This window comes from Eleutherodactylus coqui, chromosome 3, assembly GCF_035609145.1.
Source record: "Eleutherodactylus coqui strain aEleCoq1 chromosome 3, aEleCoq1.hap1, whole genome shotgun sequence".
Classification (NCBI taxonomy): Eukaryota; Metazoa; Chordata; class Amphibia; order Anura; family Eleutherodactylidae; genus Eleutherodactylus; species Eleutherodactylus coqui.
In genome coordinates, this window is record NC_089839.1 from 173,050,020 (window position 1) to 173,075,273 (window position 25,254).

Genomic DNA, 25,254 nt, shown 5'->3' on the forward strand with positions numbered 1-25,254 from the left:
AAGCCCCGCACAGAAACGTCACTGCCCGGCCGCCGGCTCTGGTCTGCGCATGCGCTGGCTGCCCGGCAAGCCGGCACATCAAACAGCCGGAGCCACGGGTGAGTACGCGCTGCTCTCTGCAGGCACTCGAGTCGGGTCCCGCGGCGAGAATCCTTGCAGCCGGATCCGACCCGCCCATCTGCAGGCGGCCCAAAGCAAAGAATACATTATGGATGCGGAAAGAAAAAAAAAAGAAAGAAATTCTGGTTCTTAAGAGCTTAAGAAATGCAGATTCTTTTCTCCATTTACTTTAACTGGAGAAAACCCCTGTAAATACATCGTGTTTTTTTTTACTGACAGAGCAGTGCGTGTTGCTGCCGCTCCGTCTTGTGTGGATGCGTTCTGTATCGTCGTCAAGCGAATACGTCACCTTCCAGAATCTCCCATAGAAGAACTTGCCCTTATCAAAGATGGCGCCGCTAAGATCAACAGCCGCTGGCGAGTAGCCAACCCGGCATGGGATCAGATTGCATTTCCCAACTGTCACCCTGCAAGTAACGCGAGCGCCGATTGGTCGTCCTGCGATCCAATAGCTCTGGGTGTGATTAAGCTGTGCCAGCAACCAACGTACACACTGGGAGTCCGGGAAGTGCTGATATTAGAATGTCTGCGGACTGAGGCTGCTGGAGTCGGGGAGCCGGCCATGAACCTGGGGTGAGCGTACAGCACCGCGTATATACCCGTATGGGCCCTGCTGCCCCTATAGAGGAGTGTTACAGTGGCAGCAGCTCCTTGTGTTTTACTGCATGCTGCCATTATAACAGCCTTCAGGTGGCACACAGGCTGGGGTGGAGGCTAGCTGACTGAGGCTGTGGGAGCCAATTGATATTTCACCATCCAGAAAACTATATCTTAGTTGCGCAGACGTCATGGCGGTAGATCCTGAGGCGGTTGCAGCATGTCTATGCGCCCATTACCAGCCAGTAATGTATCAAGTCTGCAGCCATTAGTTTTCCTGCAATCAGCATCTTTGCATAGGCTGCGTCGGAGTGACTTTCAGTAATGTGTTGGCGAGCTGTGGCGGGTAACGCATGGCGTCGCCCAATAGCTGCGGTAGATGGCATTCGCTAGAATGTAATTACACATCGCAGTACTGCTGGGCTGAACACCAATATTAGGGGTCCTGGAGACGCTGCGGAGCCGTAAACACTCGGTATGCTGCTGTATGGCGCACCGTCACGCAGTGTTTTACCGCTGTCAACCTGCCCGTGACCCTGCGTACGGCCACGTATGGCGGCAAAATTGATCTGCGCATGACTGCATAATCACGCACGTGCTCATGTGCAGCACCCCTGGCTTATATATCCCACACTGTCGCTTAGTGATGACGCGTATAGCTGCCGCCCATCCGCAATTGGTTCTCTTGCATATATGCGCGGCAAAATAGGACATGCCGCGTTCTATCTTGCGCTCGCGTATTATGCAATTCCGACACGCTAATGAGAGCGGAACTGTGTCAGGCAATGTAATTGATAGCCTGTGAGTTATAACACAGGGCCTGTGTAATACGCAATAATCATATGGCCGCGTGCGCAGGATAATCTGCAGCTACTTGCGGTGGACTAAGCCTGGGTTCACACAGGGCGGTTTTGCCACAGCAGATCCGCTTGCGGCAAAACCGCCCGCGGCCGCTAATCTCGGGATTAGCCAGCCATGTGGATGAGATTTCTCAGAAACCTCGTCCACACGGGACGGCTAATCCGCTGCGGTAAATCCGGTTGAAACCGCGGCTGCGGCAGCCGCGGTCTCCAAAGATTGAGCAGGTCTGTTTACCTTTCCTTTTTTGTTTATTTATGTTACGGCCGCGCTCTCCTCTATGGGAGCGCCGGCCGCAACGGAAAAGCATGCAGCCGAGCCGCTTCAAAGCCGCCGCGGCTTAAAACGCGGCGGTTCTCCCGGCGGCAATCTCGCGGTTTTTGCTGCGGCCAAACCGCGAGATTTCCGACGGGAATCCGCCCTGTGTGAACCCTGCCTTATTGGGCACTTGCTGCGGGTTTCAGCCTTTGCGTTACAAAAGTTGACATCTGCTGTCCCAATCCACGGCATAAATGGATTTGCTGCGGATTTAGAACCCATATATAATATACAATGCACGTTCCGTGCGCCATTTTTTTTGCTCTTTGAGGGTAAGATTTTTTAAAAATCTCAGCCACGTAATTTGTACCGTAAAGGCTGCAGATTTTCCACAAAATGTCGAGCCGGTATGAAAGCATCTCTAAGGTTCAGGCGGCTTCTCATCTGCGCTGGAACCTCCGTTTGGAGGCGCCATCGCAGATCCGGAGCAAAATAGGGGAAGAAAAATGTACTGCATGCAGCATTTTTTTCCCAATAAAATGACAGGCAGATGAGTGGAAACTGAACGGATCCCAGAAAAGTGTGGTGCTGTGCATTTTGTCATTCGTCCAGCGGATTCCCCTTTTCTGCTCCCCAACTGAACCCGCGCCACAGATGTGGAAGCCGCCTTCCACATCTGTATACAGAGACCAAGTCACCCCGCTGACACTAGGCGCATGGAAACACTGCTCCACTGATGTAACTGCCCACTCACGGAGCTTATTATACCTGCAATAGTCAGTGGGGGGTCCTAGGTGAAAAGCTCCCAATGTGATGTGAATGGGGCCTAAAGCAACACTGCGGCAGCTTCATTCTCCACATAGGTGGGGGTCCTAGAGATCGGACCACCACTGTGATGGGTATCCTAGTAATATTTCCATCACTTCTTAAAATGGAAATAACACTTAAAAAAGCGTTGTGGGGATAGTCTCCTGTAAAGTAGTGTTGTTACTGGAGGATACCTTTTGTTATACGATACGACCCCGGTAGCAGAGACAGCGAAGCATCTGCAGATACTGATCCTGAAGCTAGAAGAAGAAAGTGATAAGATGGGACTTCATGGATGGGCCGCGAATTACGGAGTTCTGTACACGTGCGCCAGCCGGCACTTCTGCGCACATCCGCAGCACAGAAAAGAGGAGACATGTACACAGGGTCCCCGGCCGCGGGCAGGTTCAGATTCTGCAGGGTTTCACATGCAGAATCCAACCTGCCATGAAGCCATAATGACCACTACCAACAAGGAAGTCCATATAAAGGTTAACAGCCAGGAAATCTAAGTGGTTAATAGTTTTGTATTCCTTGGGTTCGTCATCGATCATAGCGGCAGCTTGACGGATGAGATAAAGTGTTGATTAACAATGGGGCGTACGGTCATGGTGAGCATGGAGCCAATTTGGAAGTGCAAGGATGTCTCAATTGCCACCAAATGAAGGCTAATCACAGCAATCATCTTCCCAATTGCAATATATACTGTGAGACATGGACATTGGGGATAGCAGACAGAAGAAAAGCTTTCAAGCTCTGGTGTTGGTGAAAACATCTTTGAATCCCCTGGACAGCTAGGGTCACCAACAAAGCTGTCCTGGACCGCATCAGCCTGGAGGTGTCCATCGAAGGCAAGATCACCAGACAGAGTGACTTACTTTGGACACGTGAGGAGGGCAAATTCACTGGAAAAGAGATACTACTTGGAATGGCCAGTGGTAAAAGGAAACCGGAAGCAAAAGACACGTTGACTGGACACCATCATGAAGGCCACAAGAATGGACATCGGGAAACCAAAAGCAGCCATAGAGGATAGAGAAACATGGAGAGAACTGGCCTACAGAGCATCCACGAGTCAGACATGACTGAACGGATAACATTGGACCTTTTGTAATAGTGTTTAGATTAGTGCTGCTTTGTGAGTCTAAGGCCTTAGTCACACGGGCATTTTTTCGCGCGATTTGCGGATTGCATGACGGATGCGCATCCGCAAATCGCGTGACCGGGACCAAAAAAATCGCCCGAAAAATCTGCTCCTAGCCACGTTTCATTAGAAACGGGCCGGAGCTGTCCAGCGCATTGAATTCAATGGAGCCGGCAATACAGCCAGCTCCATTGAAAGCAATGGGTTGCCGGCGAGCACAGGATGAATTGTCGGGAAGGGCTTAAATATATAAGCCCTTCCCTGCAATTCATCCAGAAAAGTGTAAAAATAAAAAATATATATATACTCACCTGGTCCCGGCAGACGGAGTTCAGAGCGGCCGGCCTGCAGTGGGTGTGAAGGGGGTGTGAGTCAGACCTGCCCCCTGATTGGCTCAGCGCTTAAGCCCTTCCCGACAATTCATCCCGCGCACGCCGGCAGCCCATTGCTTTCAATGGAGCGGCTGTATTGCCGGCTCCATTGAATTCAATGGGCAAACATCGTTCTTCTCTGCCACAGCTGTTACAGCTGTGGGAGAGGAGAATGATTTGTCTTCTATATGTTCTCAATGGGGTCGGCGCTGCTGCCGCCGGCCCCATTGAGCGCATACAGAGAAGAATACAGGAATCGCAGATCGCAGATAGGTGCGATCTGCTATTTCTGTTCTATAATTTATCGGACGAGCGCATAAAAAGCGCTCATGTGTCCGATACCATTGCAAAGCAATGGTTTTAAAAAATCGCCGGACACATGCGCAAATCGCGGCTAAAAACGCCCGTCTGACTAAGGCCTCACAGAAAAAAAGAAGAAATTTGTATATGAAATTGGAGTTGTACAGTAATACAATGGGGCCTCCTAGACTTCTATAGGTGTCCTATTATGGCAACTTGTGTCATATGGCCGTTTGCATGAGGAAAGGGAGATGGGTGTTTCTCCAGTCCATTTGCCATTCTATGCTTTCAGTCAGAGGGCTCAGAGTTAATTTCCAACTGAGTAAGTGCAGTGATTATTCTAATGTCCGCAGTGCTAAGGACTAAGAAACGCCAAGAGTGGGAAGAGGTTAGTATTATAAGGGCTTGTTATTTTACCACATGGGGAGGGGGTTTTAGAGAATTGACTGATAATATGTAATCTCCAGAGAGCATACTGAGAGATCAGATTACAGTTGCCAATAGACGTCCATGGAGAGAGTAGGGTGGTGGTGGTGGTGGTGGTGGTGGTGGTGGTGGGGGGGGTTATAGCTTTCCATGACTTTGGACTGACAAATCAACAGTGAGCCATAGGACTAAACAAATGTCTGAAGCTAGGTAACTTAATGCACTAAAAATAATTGATGGGTTATTAAGCTGTCCGGACATGTTTGATGAATGTCAGCATCCTCCAATACTCATAAGTCTGTGGGAGGCTGCCATACTGGAAGAAGAAAATATAGTCAGCTCCATGGACTAAAGACAAATATGGTATTCAGGACAAAGCCGTGATCTGTTTATGTCCGCCATCCAAACACATGATGAATAATGTGACCAGATAGATAGGTCATCAATATTTTTATTTTTGGACAACCCCTTTATGTATTCTCCCAGAGAAGCTGATTAAGAGCAGGGGACTGATAGCTGCTGTCTTATTGGATGGATGCCAGGCACATTATACCTCATCCCTAACATTTTGGTTCTGTTTGTTAGGAACCTTTAGCTAAACCCTATATTGGGGTGTTATGGATAGCCTTGTTTAAAGTGTCTGTGACGTTTTATGATGTGCTGTTAAACTGTCTTCAGAAAATCCACTTCTGGTCGGCATTTCCCAATCTGGTCAGTATCATTGACTAATATGTAAAAAAATAAAGTTGCTTACAGCGAACAATAGAGTACATTTGCTGTTTGGTTAAATTCAGATAAAATAGGCTTAAACTGGTATTCCATCTTAAAACAATTATTGCATATTCATGCTGTATGCCATAAATGTCTGATGGATACGTATCCTGCCTCTCAATCTGCAGCTATCTTGTGAATGTGGGTTGTGTGATCTGCTTCGCCTGCTGATGCGGCCGTCGCATCCAAATGCATATGTGTATGACTTTTTCTATTCAAGACTGAGGGTTACAGGAAGAGCTGCAGCTAATGGCATATCTTGTGGCTTATGTCACAGTTGTCTATAGTGGGGATGCATCTTTAAGGCTTAGTGTCCATTTTAAAAGTGCTTGTTTCTGTATGTAGTGATAAAAATATAATATAATGCCGGATGCTCAGTGGATCAGGTTAGAGGTTCACTTAGAAAACTAGGACGTGTCTTTTCGTAGGCACTGTGACATTAAATTGGGATGTTTAATTAGTGTAATGGCTTGAAGCAAAACTATGCTGTACATCACATGCTTGAAATTTAATGAATTCTGCTTTTGTTGTTGACCTTTTCAGGACTGTATGTGGTTTAGACAAAGGCTGTGAAGGCACTGTGAGAGTTGTAGTTTTCCAGCCGCAAGGTGGAGACATCTGATGAGGAATTGGTGAATGTTCACAAGGCGGAATTCATTACGGAATATTTCATGTGAATTCCGCCTCAAAAAAAGTGTCAATCTGTGTCTTTTTGAAACCAAGTTTGGCGCAAATCTGCATGCAGAATTTGCACTGTCAATAGGCAAAATCTGTGTGCAGAATCTCGACTTGGAAACTAAAAATGGCGTTTCCCTGTGTGGATTTGTGCCGAAAACCATGTCAAAAAGATGCAGGTTTTTTGTGTGTGTGTGTGTTCCTTCTTTTTTTTAAGGCAGAACTCGCATTGGAAAATTCCTTGGTGAATTCTGCAGTGTAAATATATACCCTACTAGTACTTTTACACAGTCCGGTAGTCGCCTAAGTGATCGCTCAAAAGAGTGATGATTGGTGACCGTTGTCCCGTGTAAATACCTGACAGGGCATATGTGCAAGAATCGCTCACTTGTCAGTTGCTTGGTTTTCAGCTGTCCTAAAAACCAAGCAACTGTCGGCCGGTGTAAACAGGTGGTTGTTCATCTACTGCCTGTTTACTCTGAATGGAGGCTAGCGGGCGGCCGGCTGGAAGAGATCTCTGGAGCGCTCCGTCTCCATTCACTGAGTGATTATCTCTCATGGCTGAAAACACGGGAGTGATAATCCTTGGAAAGGCTGTTTGACGTTCAAGCGCCTGACTGTTGTGCTGTGCAAAACTCCCCTCAGGCCGGCTTCACAAGGGCGTATTTGCGCATGCAATATGCAGAGAATAGAACCCATTGCTTTCAATGAGTTCCTTCACATTTCTGTATTTTGCACATGCATTTCAGTCATTCAAAAAAAAAAAAAAAATAGAACATACCTTTTCTGCGTATTTTAGCACCAAAGGTTCTCATTGTTCTCATAAGTCAGTGGGGGGGGGGGGGGGGGTACGTAAATGCGTATGGAATACGCAAAGAGGTGCTTGAAACGCTGTGTAATTCTGCTAGGGAAAGAACACATCTGGAGCTAATTAGCCATTTTCATCATTGCGTCTTTGTTTGCTGTGCACAAATGAACATGCCTTGCGGGCGCAAAAAGTACAGTTAATTACGCTCATGCACGCAAAATACACAGCTCTCCGGTGCACACAAATACAGCTAGGGTTCACCAGTTTCTTCTTGCACTCCAAAAACATACTGAGATGTTAACAGGTTTCCTGTGAATTTGTCCTTTATGTCAGAGACCGTAGCCCTAGAATATTATATTGTGAGCCCCCCCTTGATAAATGCAAGTCAGTGCATTATGTATACAGCGCAGTAGGTGCTCTCTACTTCTTGCTGCAACGATGACCTCATCAATACCGGGGACATTCCAGGAAAAAGCAGCAATGCAGGACAGCAAACTCTGGTGCAAGAGCTGGTATTAAAACATCCAAAGATCTGTCTTTATTGGCTCACATATCATTAAAAGATAACAACGTTTCGGCTACCCACTGTAGCCTTTGTCAAGCTCCTGGAATGACATTTGGATTTGAATCCAGTCCTGGCGGGGCGTGAATCTAATACACGGGTGAGGGTGAAAAAGGCGAGTGCTGCAGCTTTCCTATTTCTTGTGGACCAATACCAGGGTATGTGACCTCTGTAGCCAGTTGTGGATCGCTTGAGATTAGCTGCAGGAACACGTCCCATTGTTGGGATGTCATCGCTGTAGTAGCATTACTATATCTAATATATAAACCTGTAAGAAGTAATTTATTTATGTCTCAATGTGCTTTATTTTGTAGAGATGGACTAATGCTTGAAACTCAGATTTTGAATGGCAAACCCAAGCTTATCGTGGCTCCCTATGGTAAGATATCTCATGACTTTAGAGTCTTACTTGGTTTCATTTCCTATTTCTATTAATAATTATATATACAAATTTTTTATTTTTTTTTACAGGGGTACAAGATAAGATGGCTAAACAGGTAACGTACTCTGAATCACCAATACCAATTTAATTCATATTTCCTGGCATTGCATTAACTGACTTTTCTATGACAGGCGGGTAACAAGGGAAGGACACACAAAACGTCTCTGAAAGGGAAGAATCCGGCTCAGGTCCTGCACGCGGTACAGAACAACAATGCCAAGACAGAGCAGCCGGTGCTGAAGGGCAGATCTGCAGTTGGAGCGTTGCCCCCTGGTAAACCTCCTGCCAATGTACTCAAGGAACTTGAAAACAAACACCATGACCAGAATGTGCAGCAAACACAGCTGGATCCTGGGCCAGCAAAGCCTGTGCCCAAAAAGATATCTAACATGCCAAGGCAGAGACAACAACAGAAGCCATCAATCTCTGCTGAGGAACTAAGGGAGAGTCTAGTATGTCTCACCCAGGAGCAGTTCCAAAAAATTCTAATGACCATCAATCAAGGTAGCAAACCAGTCACAACTGACCAGGCAGCTGACAACGGTAAGCCCAATTGTCTCTGTATGTCTAACTGTCTGTCGGGAAGATGGATTACTGCTTACTCATCTACTCACAGCCAACTGTCTTTAATTCTCGCCACTCACTATCTTGGGAATTATATAGTTAGTTTACGTGAATATTGCATGTAAATCTGGTACTTCCTGATAATCTGGCGCCAAATCTCAAAAAGATGGCCTCATCCATGTAAACGGGTCTAAGAAAATGCGCCAGTGTTCTCAGTTTTTTTTATTCTGCCCTGAAAATTTAAATGCATAATCTTCCAGGGCAGGAGATGTTCTAGGAAAAAAATAGATGCCAAGTCCCACCACAAAGCTGTTGCTGCATTAGACTTCCCTAACACACACTTTTTGTGCCTCTCCCCCCCCATCCCTCAAAAAAGCATCGAATATAAGGCTGAGCTCACACGACTGTATTGGAGTTAATATCATCCTATTGATTTCCAGCTGATGTCTGCCTGGTGTTAGGATGAAATCTACTTTCAGACGAGCGTGTTATGGGTGCACAAAAGACGAGTATCCCCCGTCTGACCACAGGTCACATGCAGTAGAGACCTGATGTTTCGCCTGGGACTTCACCATAACACGCTCGCTTGAACGTGGCCATAGAATATGGATATAAAATTTATTAACTTTTTATTTTTTTTTATTTTTAAGCATGGATATCGTTGGTATACATGCTTTTTTATCTTGATTCTGGTAGGACAGTATATGATAGTGCTAACTTTGTTCAAGGATATGTAGGTCTTCATGAGGCTTTTTACATCTTAATTATCTAAATTCTTACCTGATGTAAATATTATGTATTTTTTTATAGTATGTATTGTTTTTTTTTTTTTAAATATTTTAGATGAGGAAGATCGAGAAACAAAAGGGGAAAACATTGTAGAAAACGAAGAGGAGGTCAACAGTGGGCTAGCAGAGAAAAATGCTCTTCCTACCACTGAGCAGACCAATGCGTATGTATTTCTTGGTGCATTGTTCTTTAGAGTTGGTCAGACATACAGATTATTAATGATACAAACACGAACAATGGCTGTAAATGACTAGTTGTGACCATGGAGATATGCTGCATGGATCAGAACACTTGCCGTACCAGTTTTAAAACTTTTTTTACTTTGCGTTAAACAGTACAAGTGTAGCATTCCCTGTCGTTCTAGGACAGCGCATGTTGGCAGAGGCATAAACTGAAGTTCTTGAGCCCTAAAGCATAAGTGAAACTGTCTCACGTTTACAATGTGTCATTTTACTACTGCTGTTGTCTTAAATGGTAGAGAAGCCTTAAAGGGGTTCTGTCATTGGAAAACAAAAAAAATCAATACTTACCTATTCTAAGCCCTTCAGTCTTCTTACCGCATCTTCTCCCCACTGATCTTCTCCTGGCTCCCTAGGCTCACCTCCCCTCCAGCTGGCAGATTCTTCTTTTGGTGACAAAGCGTCCATTGCCGGCATTCTCCTTCCTGCAGGGCAATGTATGCTATGTCACTAGTGATGTAGCATTCATAGCCTGGCAGGGAGTGCCGACCTACTGCTGGGACTGCGCATGCGCAATGTCTCTGCAGTAGTATATGAACACTTGCGGCGAGACAACGCGCATGTGCAGTCTCAACAATAGATCGGCAGTCCTTGTTAAGCAGTTAAAGTTACATCACTAGTGACGTAACTTACACTAACCTGCAGAAAGAGGAATGCACAGAATGGACGCATTATAACAAGAAGAGGATCCATCCGGCTTGCGGTGAGGTGACCCAGGGGACTGATTAAGAACAGCGAGGAGAAGAAGACGGCCCATATAGAAATAGGTAAGATTTACTTATTTTTTTATGACCCAACCCCTTTAAGGCTCCGTTTACACAGCCTTTTTTTTGTGCAGGTTCTGCGCTGAAATACACATCAGTGACATTTTAGCATTCAATCGAATGCTATGGAAATCATAGTAGTTTATGTGGCACAAATTTTGAAATCCACTTTGCTGAGGGGGGGTGGAATGACATGTTCAATCTTGACTCTGTTTCTGTATCACGTGGCTGCATTCGAATTTACCCCATTGACTGATTAATTCTGCTTGCTGATTCGCATGCGACATCCGCAACATTCCAAAACGGCCTCGAATTTTGCTGCAGATAATCTGACGTTAATCGTGTTTTAATCCTTTAGACTCTTCAGGCATTAGGGCCTGAGTGTAAATGCTACCTTTACTTCCCTATGATGTTTTGATTAAATTGGAATCACACATTTAGTTTTTCATGCAGGTTTTTGAGCCAAATGAAGACAACACGAAGCAAAGTAAAGCCTGTAGATATGATACATTTTAATAGTTAACAAAAAGAAATTCTACAGCAAGCTTTCGAAAATACTTGGGTTTCTTTATTAGGCTTCTAATAGGATATACAGTGTTTCCCTGAAAATAAGACCTAGGTATCTGAAGAAGCATACTGTTATCTTCGGTCTAGAAGACACACCTCGGGTATAGCTAACAGGAAAAAAATACTTTTCATATGAAGTTGAACATCTAACATAGCAGAGGCGCTATCGTCATTAACTTTGGTGTTCTAATATAGAAGAGGGTGTTAACAGTAAACGGTCATCTCGAGTTAAACCTAGTATGTCCATTCAAATAATGGTGCAAGCACATAGGTTTACACTATACACAGCACTGTATATACACACAACGCACACAGCCCTGTAACATACACGCTTAATTGCAGCATACACAACTCTGCTACATGCACGTGCGCGCACACACCTACTGCAGCTGGCATGTTAACCCTTTGCAATCCAATTTTGGATTCGGGGTTTCCTAGGGGGTTTTCTCTTTCTGCCATTATACAATGGTACCACCTGCTGGCTAGAGCTAGTACTGCTGTATTGGACATGCTGGAGAGGCCTCCGACAACAGAGTGGCCAGTAATATACAGTAAGAATACCCTGCTGGACATTTTCTGACATCGGAAGCTGTACAGCCTTCAATCAGAATGTCTTCAGACGTCAGACAGTGGAGTGGAAAGTGTTAAACACTGATTTTAATAACCCCAAATCCCCATATACAAGTGTAGTAATACATGGACTCCCTCTAGCTGCTTCCTGCTCACATGGTTCTGACATCATCTAGGGTCCTGCTGCTACTTTAAGACCTTTTGGTCTTTGCTATTGTCTGTCCCTGTGTGTACAGAGGAGGACCCGCGGGAGATACGTGAGTGATCTCCTATGTTATCTGCTGGAGGGAGCTGATCGGGCAGGAGAGGAAGGACTGTGCAGTTGAGGTATGTATGGCTGCAGAGTTCTCCCGATGATCAGGCAGCGTACTGCATCAGCGCACTGCCGGATCATTAAGGTGCAGGCTCTTTTCGGCAAGATTTTATATTGCTGAAGACTGCATATTATAGTCAGAAAAATGCAGTGTATAATACACATAAAAGGGAACAGACATGGTTTGATTTAAATTGCACTTATAACAAGATGAGTAAATGCATAATTAGTCCACAGATAAGCATGTGAGAGTTTCATGGTCTCTAAATTTTAGTTTAGGGGCTTGGTGCCCCCACTATCTATGCACCAGATCTCCTGGCCCACCCTGCCATAAAACCCTGAGTAAAGGCCCTTTTACACGGGACGATTATCATTGAGTTCTTCAAATGCCCGTGGGGTTTTGAATGATAGTCGTCTCGTGTAAATGCATGCAGAGACTGAACGACTGAGTGAAGCCGTTCAGTTTCTGCATGCTGAAAATTAAACGACCAGCCGATCAGAACTGAACGGCTGCTGTTTACACTGTATGACTGCTTACAGTGAATGGAGGCGGGTGGGGGAGAACGCTCCCAGGCTGCTCCACCTCCATGCCGGCAGCGCTGTGAGCCATCCAGCAATACACGCTCCTGTGTGACAGGACAGGAGGGAGCGTCACCGAGACGCGCTGTTAGACATCATTAGCCCAACACTAGTCCTGTGTAAATGGGCCCTTATTTAGACCTGCGATTGAGCCTATCAAAGATGGTCAGAATTTATATTCCCAGATTATTCTGTCATTGGGATTTGAAGTTTCCTTTTACTATAACAACCTTCGTATGTTATGTCCTTGGCTACATAGAGTAAAACATATTAAGGTTATTCTAGAGCTGCTTCTTCAGATATATTCTATTAGAAGCCTGATTTAAGAAAACTTAGTAGTTTCAAAAGCTTACTGTAACATCATTATTTTTTTTTTTTGTTAACCATCATATTTACAAGATTACTTTTGTTTCTTACTGAGAGCACTGTACCAAACTTTAGTTTTTAGTTCTGTGTTGTACACTCATTGCCAATAAAATCAAGCACCTAGAAGTAGTTGTAGGAATCGAATGAAACTTTCTCCGTGTGATTGTAACGTTGATATAAGTAAGTGATTGCAATATCAGAGCAAACGGATCATTTGTTGCAGAAAATCGAACCCTTGTGGGGAGACTCTAGTACCCTGTTGTACAGCCTCTAGCTTGGATACAAGATGTGATAGGGGCAGGCATGGAGGCATACAGGTTTCGTATAGTATCCTGCAGCCTATCAGTCCACATTTGCTGTAATAGAACCTGTATATTTTGCAGACTTCTAGGCTGTCGAAGTTAGTCCCCCAGATGGTCCCATGCATATTCTATTAGCTATAAATCTGGTGGCTGGGCAGGCCATGGAAGTGTGTCAGGATTGTGGAGACATTTCTGTGCGCCCCTTGTGTGTGTGGCCAAGCTGTAATATGCCTCTTGGATGCCTTCACGAGAGACAACACATTTGCCTGCAGGATATTCTGAAGATATCGCTGAGCTGTCATTGTCCCTCGTACCACTACTAGGGGTGACCGACTGTCGTAAGCGATGGGGCCCCCCAGACCATCACACCAGCAGTGGGGGCAGTGTGCCATCTCACAGCAAAGGCAGGATTGAGGCGCTCAATCCTAGGTCTCCAGACACGAACACGCCTGTCATCGGTGCTCAAACTAAACCTGGACTCGTCGCTGAAGACAACCTGGTTCCAATCCATAGTTGGCAGTGCTGTCGTGAGCGACGAAACTGGACTCCTAAGTCGACAGTGTACGAGTGTGAAAGACAGTACGCATAATGGGTGTTGTGAGACCAAATGTCCTTCAGCCAAGCGCCTGGAAATGGTTCCACAGACACAGGCTGCGACCTGTCTCTGGATGGTGAACAATGAATCAGTTGGAGCATTTAGTACTTGTCAAACGATCCTCTTTACTAGTGGTATGTCGAGGGCCTCCTGAGCCCGGTCACCCTATGTGCATGCCCTTACGCATCCACTGGTCCCAACGCCTCCGAACAGTCAAGTCAGAATGGCCCGGTACCGGGCATTTTGCCAATACGACCATCCAGCTTCTCACATCCCAATAATACGGCCCTCTCAGACAGGTAACTGGGTAACGTCTCTTCTCTGCGTCGTAGAGGCGTCTAGTGGCCAACAAGCTCTACATAAGCGGAAGAAGAGGTCACTACACACAAGGAGCCTCTGAGAGCCTTATTATAGGCCAAGGGGGGAACCACTTTTAGGGCCTCAAGTGCCAAGACCGTTCATCTAATGATTTGCATATTTGCCTGAGATGTAACTGCATGCCGAGATTTGCAGCAAAACGACAACTTCTTCTAGGTGCTTGAGTGATTTATTTATTTTTTACAAAGAGTGTATTTGGAATGTGTGCTTTTGTAATACAATATGGCAAACATTACACTTGAACGTCGGGATACTTGGTTGCCCTCAACACTGTGTGACATAAAAAATGTTTTCTTCCAATCAACTTAGGCAGATAGTCAGCTTGTTGAGTGCGCTGGGAGAACGGGAGAGAGACAAGAGTCTGCAGGAAGCAAAGAAAGCCCAGTGGAGGAGAGAGCTGGGTATGTGCCCTGCACTGCTGATTGCTATGTTGCCTTTGTTGAGCTTTGTAAATGGCAAGACTTACTGCCAGCAGGAATTATCCGCTGACTGATTACATCTACAGCCAGGCAGTGCATATTACTTCATATGTTCCATCCCTACAGTCATAATTTGGTTTTATGTAAATAAGCTCAGCTGCTGAATACATTTAACTTCCAGCTGTTGAAATAAAGAAGTTTTACGTCCTATTCCCATAGATAATGCAAGGAATTGAGCTTACTAACTTGCTGCTGGGAATTGAAGACGACGTAATTACCTATGAAGCCTCGAGATCGTTTAACCCCCTGATTGAGTCACATGGGGCTGTCTTATTAAATATACAAAACCTGAGATTTCAATTACATAACCACATTTCTGCTGAGTTCTGTGGTAGCATCATTACATCTGCTTCAATTCGATCACAGTCCCTTCATAGGCTTAAGCCAATTAATTTTGCTACAATATGACAACTTTCAGTACTGTGTTTAGATTGTGAGAATAAAAAAATAAGTACATGCACAAGTACATTGCTTTTTTCGAAAAACAAGGAGCAAAGGTTAACATTAGCGATGAGCGAGTATACTCGCTAAGGCACTACTCGCTCGAGTAATGTGCCTTAGCCGAGTATCTCCCCGCGCGTCCCTAAAGATTCGGGTGCCGGCGGGGAGCTGCGGGGGAGAGCGGGGAGGAACGGAGGGGAGATCTCTCTCTCCCGCCCGCTCTCCCCTGCTCCCCGCCGCAACTCACCTGTCAGTTGCGGCGGCCCCGACTCTTTAGGGACGAGTAGGGAGATACTCCGCTAAGGCACATTACTCGAGCGAGTAGTGCCTTAGCGAGTATACTCGCTCATCCCTAGTTAACATACATTGGAAAGCTATTATATCCCTCTGTTTTTAGGTTTACAGTCAGTAGTTTTTGTATGTGTCTAATATATAGATGAACAAGTGGCTCTAAAGAAGAAGTTAAAGGAGGCTGAAAACGATGGAATTAACCTGAGGCATCGAGAAGCATACGGCAGAGAATCTTCTGTTTCAGAGAGGACACTCTCTTCTGATCTGCTAAAAGTAAATAATGCAACCATTTTTTATTACACATTGTTCAAAAAAAATTTAAAGGCACACGTAAGCACTACTGTATAACCCAAAGTCACAACCCACCCCTGCAGTGTTGGGTGAGCTCTGTTCGTTCCGCAGGAAAAGAGCATTACAGTTTTGGACAAGCAGGGCTTGTTTTACTTTAAATGGCTGTAGTTCTGGTCGCTACTAACATGCTTTTAATGTCATTTTAAAGTTAAGGTTCTTTGCTTCAGAGTGACACCAAAAGCATATTGATAGCACTTACAGAATCGGAGCTGCAGCCAATTTGCAGGGCAGTTAGGAATACTGAACTTACAGCTGTCACTTTTCAGTCAATGCAGAGCTGAAAGGAGGATAGGGGACTCTGCACCAGAGAAGACTTGCGATTTTCCTGTCTGTTCCCTCTCCCAGGGAAGGGGGAACATTAACTTTTATCACTACCTCCTTTCCCCAAACCAGAGAGCATATTCACTCTGTCACATATGAGGGTCTTTTTTTTTTCCCCAGAAAAGAAGTTTAAGGGGTTTTCCATGGAAATACTATTGATGACCTATGCTCAAAATAGGTCATCAATTGTTGATAGGCTGGGGACCATTGCTTGGGCCCCCCACCGAACAGCTATACGGGCACAAGCTGTCAACGCTGCAATAACACAGAGGTCGTAGCGGAAGCCTCCGCGCTGGTCTCCATGTGGTGGCTGGCACTTGAAACTGCAGTTACGGCTCTCGTTGAAATTAATGGGAGATGTGCCTACAGTTACAAGCGCTGGCCACTATAAGGAGGTCAGCACAGAGGCTTCCGCTCCGACTTCTGTGTATTTGAAGCTGAAGTCTATGCACTGACCTCTCATGTAGTGGCCGGCGTTTAACTGCAGGCACAGCTCCCATTGATTTCAGTGAGAGACGTGCCTACAGTTACAAGCGCCAGCCACTACATGAAGATCAGCGCCGATCGGTCGGGATCCCGAGTGACGGACCCTGGCCGACCAACTATTGATGACCTATCCTGATAGGTCATAAATAGTATTTTCCTGGAAAACCCCTTTAAATGATGAGGATTTTTTTTTCTCATCAACTTGCTACTCTAGACCTTTTAACCCTGCAGATGCTGCAGTCCTTGTTGACCATTGCATGTAAATGTTTTTACAGAAAAAAAATGGACAAACTTTCCCTCTTACATTTTAAATATTGAAAACCCCCAATAAAGGAAATATAATACTACCCATAATTGGTATTGCTACATCCATAACGACTCATACTATAAAATATTACCTTATTTATCTAGCATGGTAAACTTTGTGGGAAAAAAACAACAAGCAACATGCCAAAACAGCATGTACTGTTCATCTTGCTTTCCCAAAACAGAATTTAAAAAATACTCATATATATATATATACCTCAAAATGGTACCAATAAAACCTACCAGTTGTCCTACAGAAAACAAGTTCTCCAGTGAAAAAAATAAAAATGTTTTGCTTCTTGAATGTGGTGAAAGAAAAAAAATGTTTACATTGTGCAGAAGTAGTAAATTTGGTGTTTGTCAGAATCGTACTGATCCGTAGAATACAGTTAGAGAGACAGACACTGACCCCATTACAAGAGGTTTGCTATGTCACTCAGTAAAGTCTCAAGAGCATGGAGTATATTCCAGGACGCGGCCTGTTACACGAAGAGAGCTGGACAGGGTTAGAGTAGAAGGGCATGAAAAGGCGGTATCGGGACTGGAGGAGTCCTGCAAAATGACCACCAAGTAGGCTACTGGTCTCTACCGGTATGTATCTGAGAAAACTGAAAGGCTCCATGAGGGCCTTAAGTCCTGTAGTAGGACCTGAGCTCACAGACCAACGCTCGATTAGCACTTGCTTGAGAACACCTGAATTGGAGATCCGCTATTTGTGTCCCATTTTCTTTACAGATTAAAGCGAATGACAGATGTGAAAACATCTAGAGACACCATATTGAACATTTTGCTACTTGCAACATCATCCAGCATGACCAGTTGGCAGTTGCTCAGTTATAGTGTAGGGAGACATCATTGGAGTATTGGACTATTTACTCCATGCGAAAGTCAACGATACTCTAAATGCTGTTCGGTACCGGTATCTAATCTTCAGAACTTTACACTGGTGGAGTGGTCCCTGTGTTTTTCATGTGGTCGGTGTATAAGCAGTTACGAGATAACAAAGGAAGGCATTGATGCATTTTACGTGCCTTCCTGTTCCCCAGGCCTATAATCCATTTGAGAATCTCTGGGAAATTCTGTATCCGTGCCTCAAATGCCGCTAAGTAGCATCACAAGCTATCCAGGAGCTCACTGATGCGTTTATCCTTGTTTATGAGGAGATAAACCTAAAAATCTTTAAAGATGTTGTACAAGATCGGAAAAACGTTATTGCTTTCTTTCAGAAAAATTGCTATGCCAGTCCATAGCCTGTATCGGGTATGGCAGTTCAGCTTCATTGAAGTGACTGGGATTAGGCTAAAATACAATCCAAGTACTGTCTATGTCCTTTATACAGACTACAGCCTTTGTGTTGAGAAAGGTCTCTTGACCAAAGCGTCCACATATTAACATCTGCCTGTTTTATACTACCTGTACCAGTAAACTATGGTATTGCCTTGGCCTACTTCATCAGTGTCAATACACCATTCCAATAATTGCATCAGATATCTTGCATACTGTGAATTTATCTTCATGTTTCTTAAGTTACAATACCACACACAACCTGTGGACAAGCATGGCACAGTTTATAGAATAAAGTAGCCATGTTTTTCTAATCCTGAAGAGCCCCTTTAACATAATATAGTAACATAGGTCTTTTTGCCCTACATACTATGTCCATCCAGCTCCGCCTATTACCCCCTCAATGTTGATCCAGAGGAAGGCAAAAAAACAACCCATTGAGGTAGACGCCAATTATCCCCATTTAAGGGAAAATGAATTCCTTCCTGACTTCAATCTGGAAATTGGAATAAGCCCCGGATCCCCTAACCTTCAAAAAGGAACTTAAAAGGGGATTTCCATCACAGGCCATCATAGCCAAGATGGCAATACTGCTCTATCCTCAGCAGCCAGGCTGGCTGGGAGTAGGAAAACAGCTGAGCTATTCTGTTTTCTTAACTGTCTTTTTTTTGAATGGCAGTTAGAGAAAGAAGAATGCAGCACAGCATTTTGGGAATTTTGGAAATGGTGTAAGACGGCCCATTCTTGAGATAGGTGGGACCGGCATCTCTCAGAATTTTATGACCTATTCTGTGGATATGCTATAAAATACCACTTTAGTATTTGCTTGACCTTACGATTTAGATATATATTTTTCCTTTTTCTTTATATAACATGAACATATTTTCTAGTGCTGTCCATAGACTGTAAGGACTCCCTGTCCTTATCTTGGGTGGGCTCATAATTTGAATTCCCCGCCATAATAGCCTATCAGTCTAAGACACGTTTGGTTACTTGACCAGTGCAAAGTAATCTTTGTTTGGAACAGCACATGATATCTGCATATGTGTAAATCTACCATAGTTCGCTTGTGAACCAACTTACTATTCTGACATTGTAATAAATACTATTTGTTTTCCCAGAATACACCTTTCAATGATTACAGCACTCCAGACCAAGAAGATCCTATGCTAAAGACATCCACTGGTACAGAAACTAGCGAGTCCTCCCCATATGGAAGAGCTTCGTCTTTTAGCTCCCCTGAGCTTCCTGCTGCTATTCGTAGTGCATTTGTTTTAGGGGTAAGACAATGCCTTTTTAGATGGCAGGTTATGTAGAGTGATTTTTCGCTCAGTACCCTGTTGGGTCCCAAGTCAACAGTTGGCCTCCGTAAAGCCTCCCTTACTGACGGACCTCCTATTGAGACTTAGACTGTTTATATGTAGTGGGATGTAGAAGCTGCAGAAGACAAACTGTGCAAAATTCTTAATCAAACTCTTTTGCAAAAATGATTGACAGCCCTAAATACGTGCATTTAAATGGAAAAAAAAAAACTGATCTCCAAAGGTGTCTCTAACACTTAAGAAATGTATGGAACCCACCAAATAATATTTACCAATTTTCAGATATCTGTAAAGGAGTATTCCGTTTGTGAAGCGAATTTTCAAAAATTCCAGATATGAAAGGTGTTTGCGCCATGTTTATGCACAGCTGGTTATGGGTATAAATTGTTCAGCTGTTGCCTTCTTATGCTGTCCTCCATTTCTGATGTCTTCCCCACATTACTATTTTCCAGTAAGGCCCCCACATCCCTGCTGATATGCAGCCTGAAACTACATTTAGCACAATATCCTTCTCTGTACTTCCTCTCTGTGTGCGTCCCCACTAAGGGCTGCCCTCTTATTGGTTAACAATTCGGTCCCGAGAGTTGAATAGGAAAAAGCCGTCCCTGGTTGTTCTTAGAGAGCGAGCCCGACCTGTAACTCTGGATTGCCTACAGATCGTATCTAGTGACAACCTGTAAATAAACACTTCTGAAGTGCCGGAAGAAGGTGATGGTTTATAGAGCTACAGGCACAAAATTCAAAGCCGAACCACACTGCAAACTTTAATAACTTTTTTTGGTTAGCACTTATTTGACAGCAAGTTTTGCTGAACCGGAATACCCCTTTAAGTTGTTTGACTCTACTACAAAATGTTATCTAGTACTCAGCCAGTGTGTTGAATTTCTTTTTTTTTTTTTTTTTTTTTAATCCCTCACGTTTGCTGTTCTAATCTCAGGGTTTCCCCAACTTGGAGAGGGATATCACTAGAATGCTGTCTCTTGCTAATCAGTGAGGTCCGACTGTTTAGGTCTCCACCAGTCATATGATTGAAGACCCCTTTGAGAGTTTTCCTGCACAGAGCTGCTTTCGTCCAGGCACTGGAACCCAACTCTATTACGTTTACTTGGGCTTAGTTTGCAGGTCCTGTACAGGCTCAATCGCCATGTACCCTAATAGCATGCAATAAACAAAATTGCAATATAGAGGAGCAAAAGTGTTCATGTACAGACTAATGAGCAGCCAATTAACTCAACCCAAGGAGATCACAAGGTGTTCCAAGGTTGGGGCTTCCAGCGGTGACCTGTAATCTGTGAGGGAGCCTCACAGCAGTTGTTCAGTATCTCTGTCAAACCACCACAGGGCAAATTAAGCATAGTATTGTACCTGTTGAAATTGGGAACCAAACAACCCTTTTTAAAAAATATTTCACTTGAACCCCCATGATGAAGAATGTATATTTAATATTACAGGAAGCAGCTCCACTGGACCATCCTTTTAGTGCTGTAAAGCGTCAACAGCAAAAGAAATGGTTAGAAGAACTGAACAAGCAAAGGGAGGAAGATGCCATGCGTAAAATGGAAGAAAAGCAGAAGCTTCAAGAGGTATGTGAGATACGAATGAAATAATTTGTGACTGGCATAATAAGCATTCCAACTATTACCGCCATACAGTCTTCTACAGCCTGAAATTACACTACTGTGGATCACTCAAATTAACCCTTTGCAATCCAATTTTGGATTCAGGGTTTCCTAGGGGGCTTTCTCTTTTTGCCATTATACAATGGTGCCATCTGCTGGCTAGAGCCAGTACTGCGGTATGTGACATGCTGGAGAGGCCCCCAACAACAGAGCGGCCATTAATCTACAGTAAGAATACCCTGCCGGACGTCTTCCGACATCGGAGCTCTATCGCCTTCAATCAGAATGTCTTTAAACATCAGACAGTGGATTGGAAAGGGTTATGTCAGTTGGTTTTCTTTTTTCCCTCGGTGTATCTGCATGTTCTGGTCTTGTTCATGCAGCCTTGCCTCACAGTTTAGCTCACGCTTTTTATTTTCTAGGTTAAAAAAAGCCGCCTACAATTACCAGAGGTGGCACGATATAGCATTTTGCACCATGGAAACTGTAATATTATGTCTTGCGATGTTTCCAGTATACATGGTTATTGTATAGTTAGTGTCACTTCTTCATTTTATGCAGAACGTTCAGCAGGATCACTGGGCAATGCACTTTGATTCTTTTAAGAAACAAAAAAACTTCTGTCAGAATACTATGGTACTTCAGCAATTTGAAAATCCTCAAGCGACATCGGACCCGATGGAGAATATACCATCTCCTTCAAGTCATCGCCAACAGGAACAGTTTGAAACTATGAAAGCAGCTGAGCAAGAAAATGTTCAAAGTCAGAAAACTGGGTAGGCATGCTAAGTCTGTTCACTATGGGGAGCATTCAAGAGTTAAGTGTGGGTCATTCATGGCTAAGCATATTTTTACGGTTCTATAGACTCAGAATTAAAGGGATTTCAGCAAGCGCCCAATCAGCTGATTGGCTGGGGTCCTGAGCAGCGGATTCCAGCCGATCAACTATTGATGACCAATAAGGATAGGTCATCAGTAGCATTTTTACAGGAAAACCTCTTGAAAAGAAAATTACTGTAAAAATGCAAAACACTAAGTTTTATTGAAATGTGGTGTTGGCTAGTTAGACCTCCAAATAAGTTTGGGCTGTTGTTGGCAACAGAATTGCTGGATCTTCAAATACCTGTAGAGTCACTTACTATTGGTCACCAGCACTTTGTCCAGTGATTAGTTTGGTTTTTTTTTCTGCTGGTATGCTGGCCAACAGTAGAGTTTAATGAGGGATCTTTTGCCTCTTTGGATGTTTTCATTAGCGAAAAATTAAAAATCTATATAAAGAGATCCGTGTCAAGACGTGAAAAAAACACCTGTATATAATCCTGATGCAGTAACTGTATTAATGGATTCTACCCAGCCATCACCATGTGAATGAATGTTCACAACTGAATATATATGCCACAACTGAGATCAAGAAGATAAAGAGTAATGTCCCATTTAGACGTGACGACAGTCAGCTAAACAACTGCACGAGCGCTTATGGCACCGCTGGGTTGTTAGCACCTGTGCAGAGCGTTTAGACATCCTTGTTGGGTTCTAGCTGACTTTTCGCTTAGCGCTTCACATTCTATGTGAAGCGCTGAGCGAGGATTGTAAACAGCGAGGATTTTTATACTAGTTGAAAGTGAGTGACCAGCGAACTGTAAATGTCTAAGTGCACAGCAATAGTGCACTATTTAACGATTATTGCGCAAATTTGTTCGTTTGAACGGATTTTGTACGATAATCTTCCCGAGTAAATGGCCCTTAATGCATCAACAGTAAAGCTACTGATATATTCTCAAAAAGACAATCCAGAGTACAGAAACCAAATCTCTATCATCAACATTAGAGATGAGCGAACGCGTTCGTCCGAGCTTGATATTCGTGCGAATATTAGGGTGTTCGGGATGTTCGTTATTCGTAACGAACACCATGCGGTGTCCGGGTTACTTTCACTTCCTTCCCTGAGACGTTAGCGCGCTTTTCTGGCCAATTGAAAGACAGGGAAGGCATTACAACTTCCCCCTGCAACGTTTAAGCCCTATACCACCCCCCTGCTGTGAGTGGCTGGCGAGATCAGGTGTTCGCCTAATATAAAAGTCGGCCCCTCCCGCGGCTCGCCTCAGATGCCTGGTGAGTTAGATGAGGGACAGTGCTGTTTATACCGGAGCTGCTGTAGGGAAAGAATTGGTAGTTAGTGTAGGCTTCAAGACCCCCCAAAGGTCCTTATTAGGGCCACTGATAGCTGTGTGTTGGCTGCTGTTAGCAGTGGCATTTTTTTTTTCTCAAAATCGGCTCTGCAGAGCGTTGCACCTGGCATTAGGGACAGAAGTGCTGCATAGGCAGGGAGAGTGTTAGGAGTGAGTGTAGCCTTCAAGAACCTCAACGGTCCTTTCTAGGGCCATATTTATCCGTGTGCAGTACTGTCCAGGCTGCTGTTAGCTGTGCTGCATTTTTTTTGGGCTTCTCAAAATCGCCTCTGCAGAGCATTCCACCCTCCATTGATACTGCAGGGAAAGAATTGTATAGGCAGGGCCACAACACAGTTATTATTCATAGAATATACGCAGTGCTGCCTTTTGGTGGAAAAACAAGTGAAAACAAATCTATTTGTCCAGCCTCTGTCCGTCCTTACGGGCGGTGGACACGTGTGAGCTGCGTGAAAAGCATTGCTAAATCATACGCACCCAGCTACGCTTTACTGCTGGCTTCGCCATTTGCTTTCCTTAATTGGGAAAAAAAATACCTGCTCTGCCAGAGTTATAATAACTCTGCTACCCTCACGTTCTGTGACACATTAGCAGGGACACAGCACAGTTATTAAACTTCTCATGTTCATTGAATATACGCAGTGCTGCCTTTTGGTGGAAAAACAAGTGAAAACAAATCTATTTGTCCAGCCTCTGTCCGTCCTTACGGGCGGTGGACACGTGTGAGCTGCGTGAAAAGCATTGCTAAATCATACGCACCCAGCTACGCTTTACTGCTGGCTTCGCCATTTGCTTTCCTTAATTGGGAAAAAAAATACCTGCTCTGCCAGAGTTATAATAACTCTGCTACCCTCACGTTCTGTGACACATTAGCAGGGACACAGCACAGTTATTAAACTTCTCATGTTCATTGAATATACGCAGTGCTGCCTTTTGGTGGAAAAACAAGTGAAAACAAATCTATTTGTCCAGCCTCTGTCCGTCCTTATGGGCGGTGGACACGTGTGAGCTGCGTGAAAAGCATTGCTAAATCATACGCACCCAGCTACGCTTTACTGCTGGCTTCGCCATTTGCTTTCCTTAATTGGGAAAAAAAATACCTGCTCTGCCAGAGTTATAATAACTCTGCTACCCTCACGTTCTGTGACACATTAGCAGGGACACAGCACAGTTATTAAACTTAGATTATTCATTCACTAGAGGCAGTGGGGCCTTTCGTTTTCCAAAAAGGGAAAAAATTATATTTGGCCTGCAGTCTTGCGCCAATTTATTTCCTGCCTGTGAAATCAAATCACTGGTAATACAGCATGCTGAGGGGTAGGGGTAGGCCTAGAGGACGTGGACGCGGCCGAGGACGCGGAGGGCCAAGTCAGGGTGTGGGCACAGGCCGAGCTCCTGATCCCGGTGTGTCGCAGCCGACTGCTGCGCGATTAGGAGAGAGGCACGTTTCTGGCGTCCCCACATTCATCGCCCAATTAATGGGTCCACGCGGGAGACGGTTATTAGAAAATGAGCAGTGTGAGCAGGTCCTGTCCTGGATGGCAGAAAGTGCTTCGAGCAACCTATCATCAACACGCAGTTCTGCGCCGTCCACTGCTGCAAATCCGAATCCTCTGTCTGCTGCTCCTCCTTCCTCCCAGCCTCCTCACTCCACTACAATGACACCTGCTCAGGAGCGGGAACACTCCCAGGAACTGTTCTCGGGCCCCTGCTTAGATTGGGCAGCAGCGGTTCCTCTCCCACCAGAGGAGTTTATCGTCACTGATGCCCAACCATTCGAAAGTTCCCGGGGTCCGAGGGAAGAGGCTGGGGACTTCCGCCAACTGTCTCAACAACTTTCTGTGGGTGAGGAGGACGATGACGATCAGACACAGTTGTCTTGCAGTGAGGTAGTAGTAAGGGCAGTAAGTCCAAGGGAGCAGCGCACAGAGGATTCGGAGGAAGAGCAGCAGGACGATGAGGTGACTGACCCCACCTGGTGTGCAACGCTTACTCAGGAG

The 25,254-nt window shown here is 44.7% G+C and overlaps 1 protein-coding gene across 5 annotated transcripts in view; it reads left to right on the forward strand.

Annotated features, from left to right (window-relative positions):
- The first annotated feature begins 576 nt into the window (after positions 1-576).
- The window catches only part of CCDC66 (coiled-coil domain containing 66), a 45,912-nt gene continuing 21,234 nt past the window's right edge, over positions 577-25,254 (forward strand). For all 5 annotated transcript variants that reach the window (XM_066596546.1, XM_066596547.1, XM_066596548.1 and 2 more), the window contains exons 1-10: positions 577-693; positions 8,012-8,076; positions 8,169-8,194; positions 8,271-8,682; positions 9,547-9,655; positions 14,475-14,566; positions 15,522-15,649; positions 19,246-19,404; positions 20,898-21,029; positions 21,627-21,841. In XM_066596546.1, coding sequence (XP_066452643.1) covers positions 683-693; positions 8,012-8,076; positions 8,169-8,194; positions 8,271-8,682; positions 9,547-9,655; positions 14,475-14,566; positions 15,522-15,649; positions 19,246-19,404; positions 20,898-21,029; positions 21,627-21,841 — 1,349 coding nt within the window. In that variant the 5' untranslated portion in view covers positions 577-682. The remainder of the gene's footprint in view (positions 694-8,011; positions 8,077-8,168; positions 8,195-8,270; positions 8,683-9,546; positions 9,656-14,474; positions 14,567-15,521; positions 15,650-19,245; positions 19,405-20,897; positions 21,030-21,626; positions 21,842-25,254) is intronic.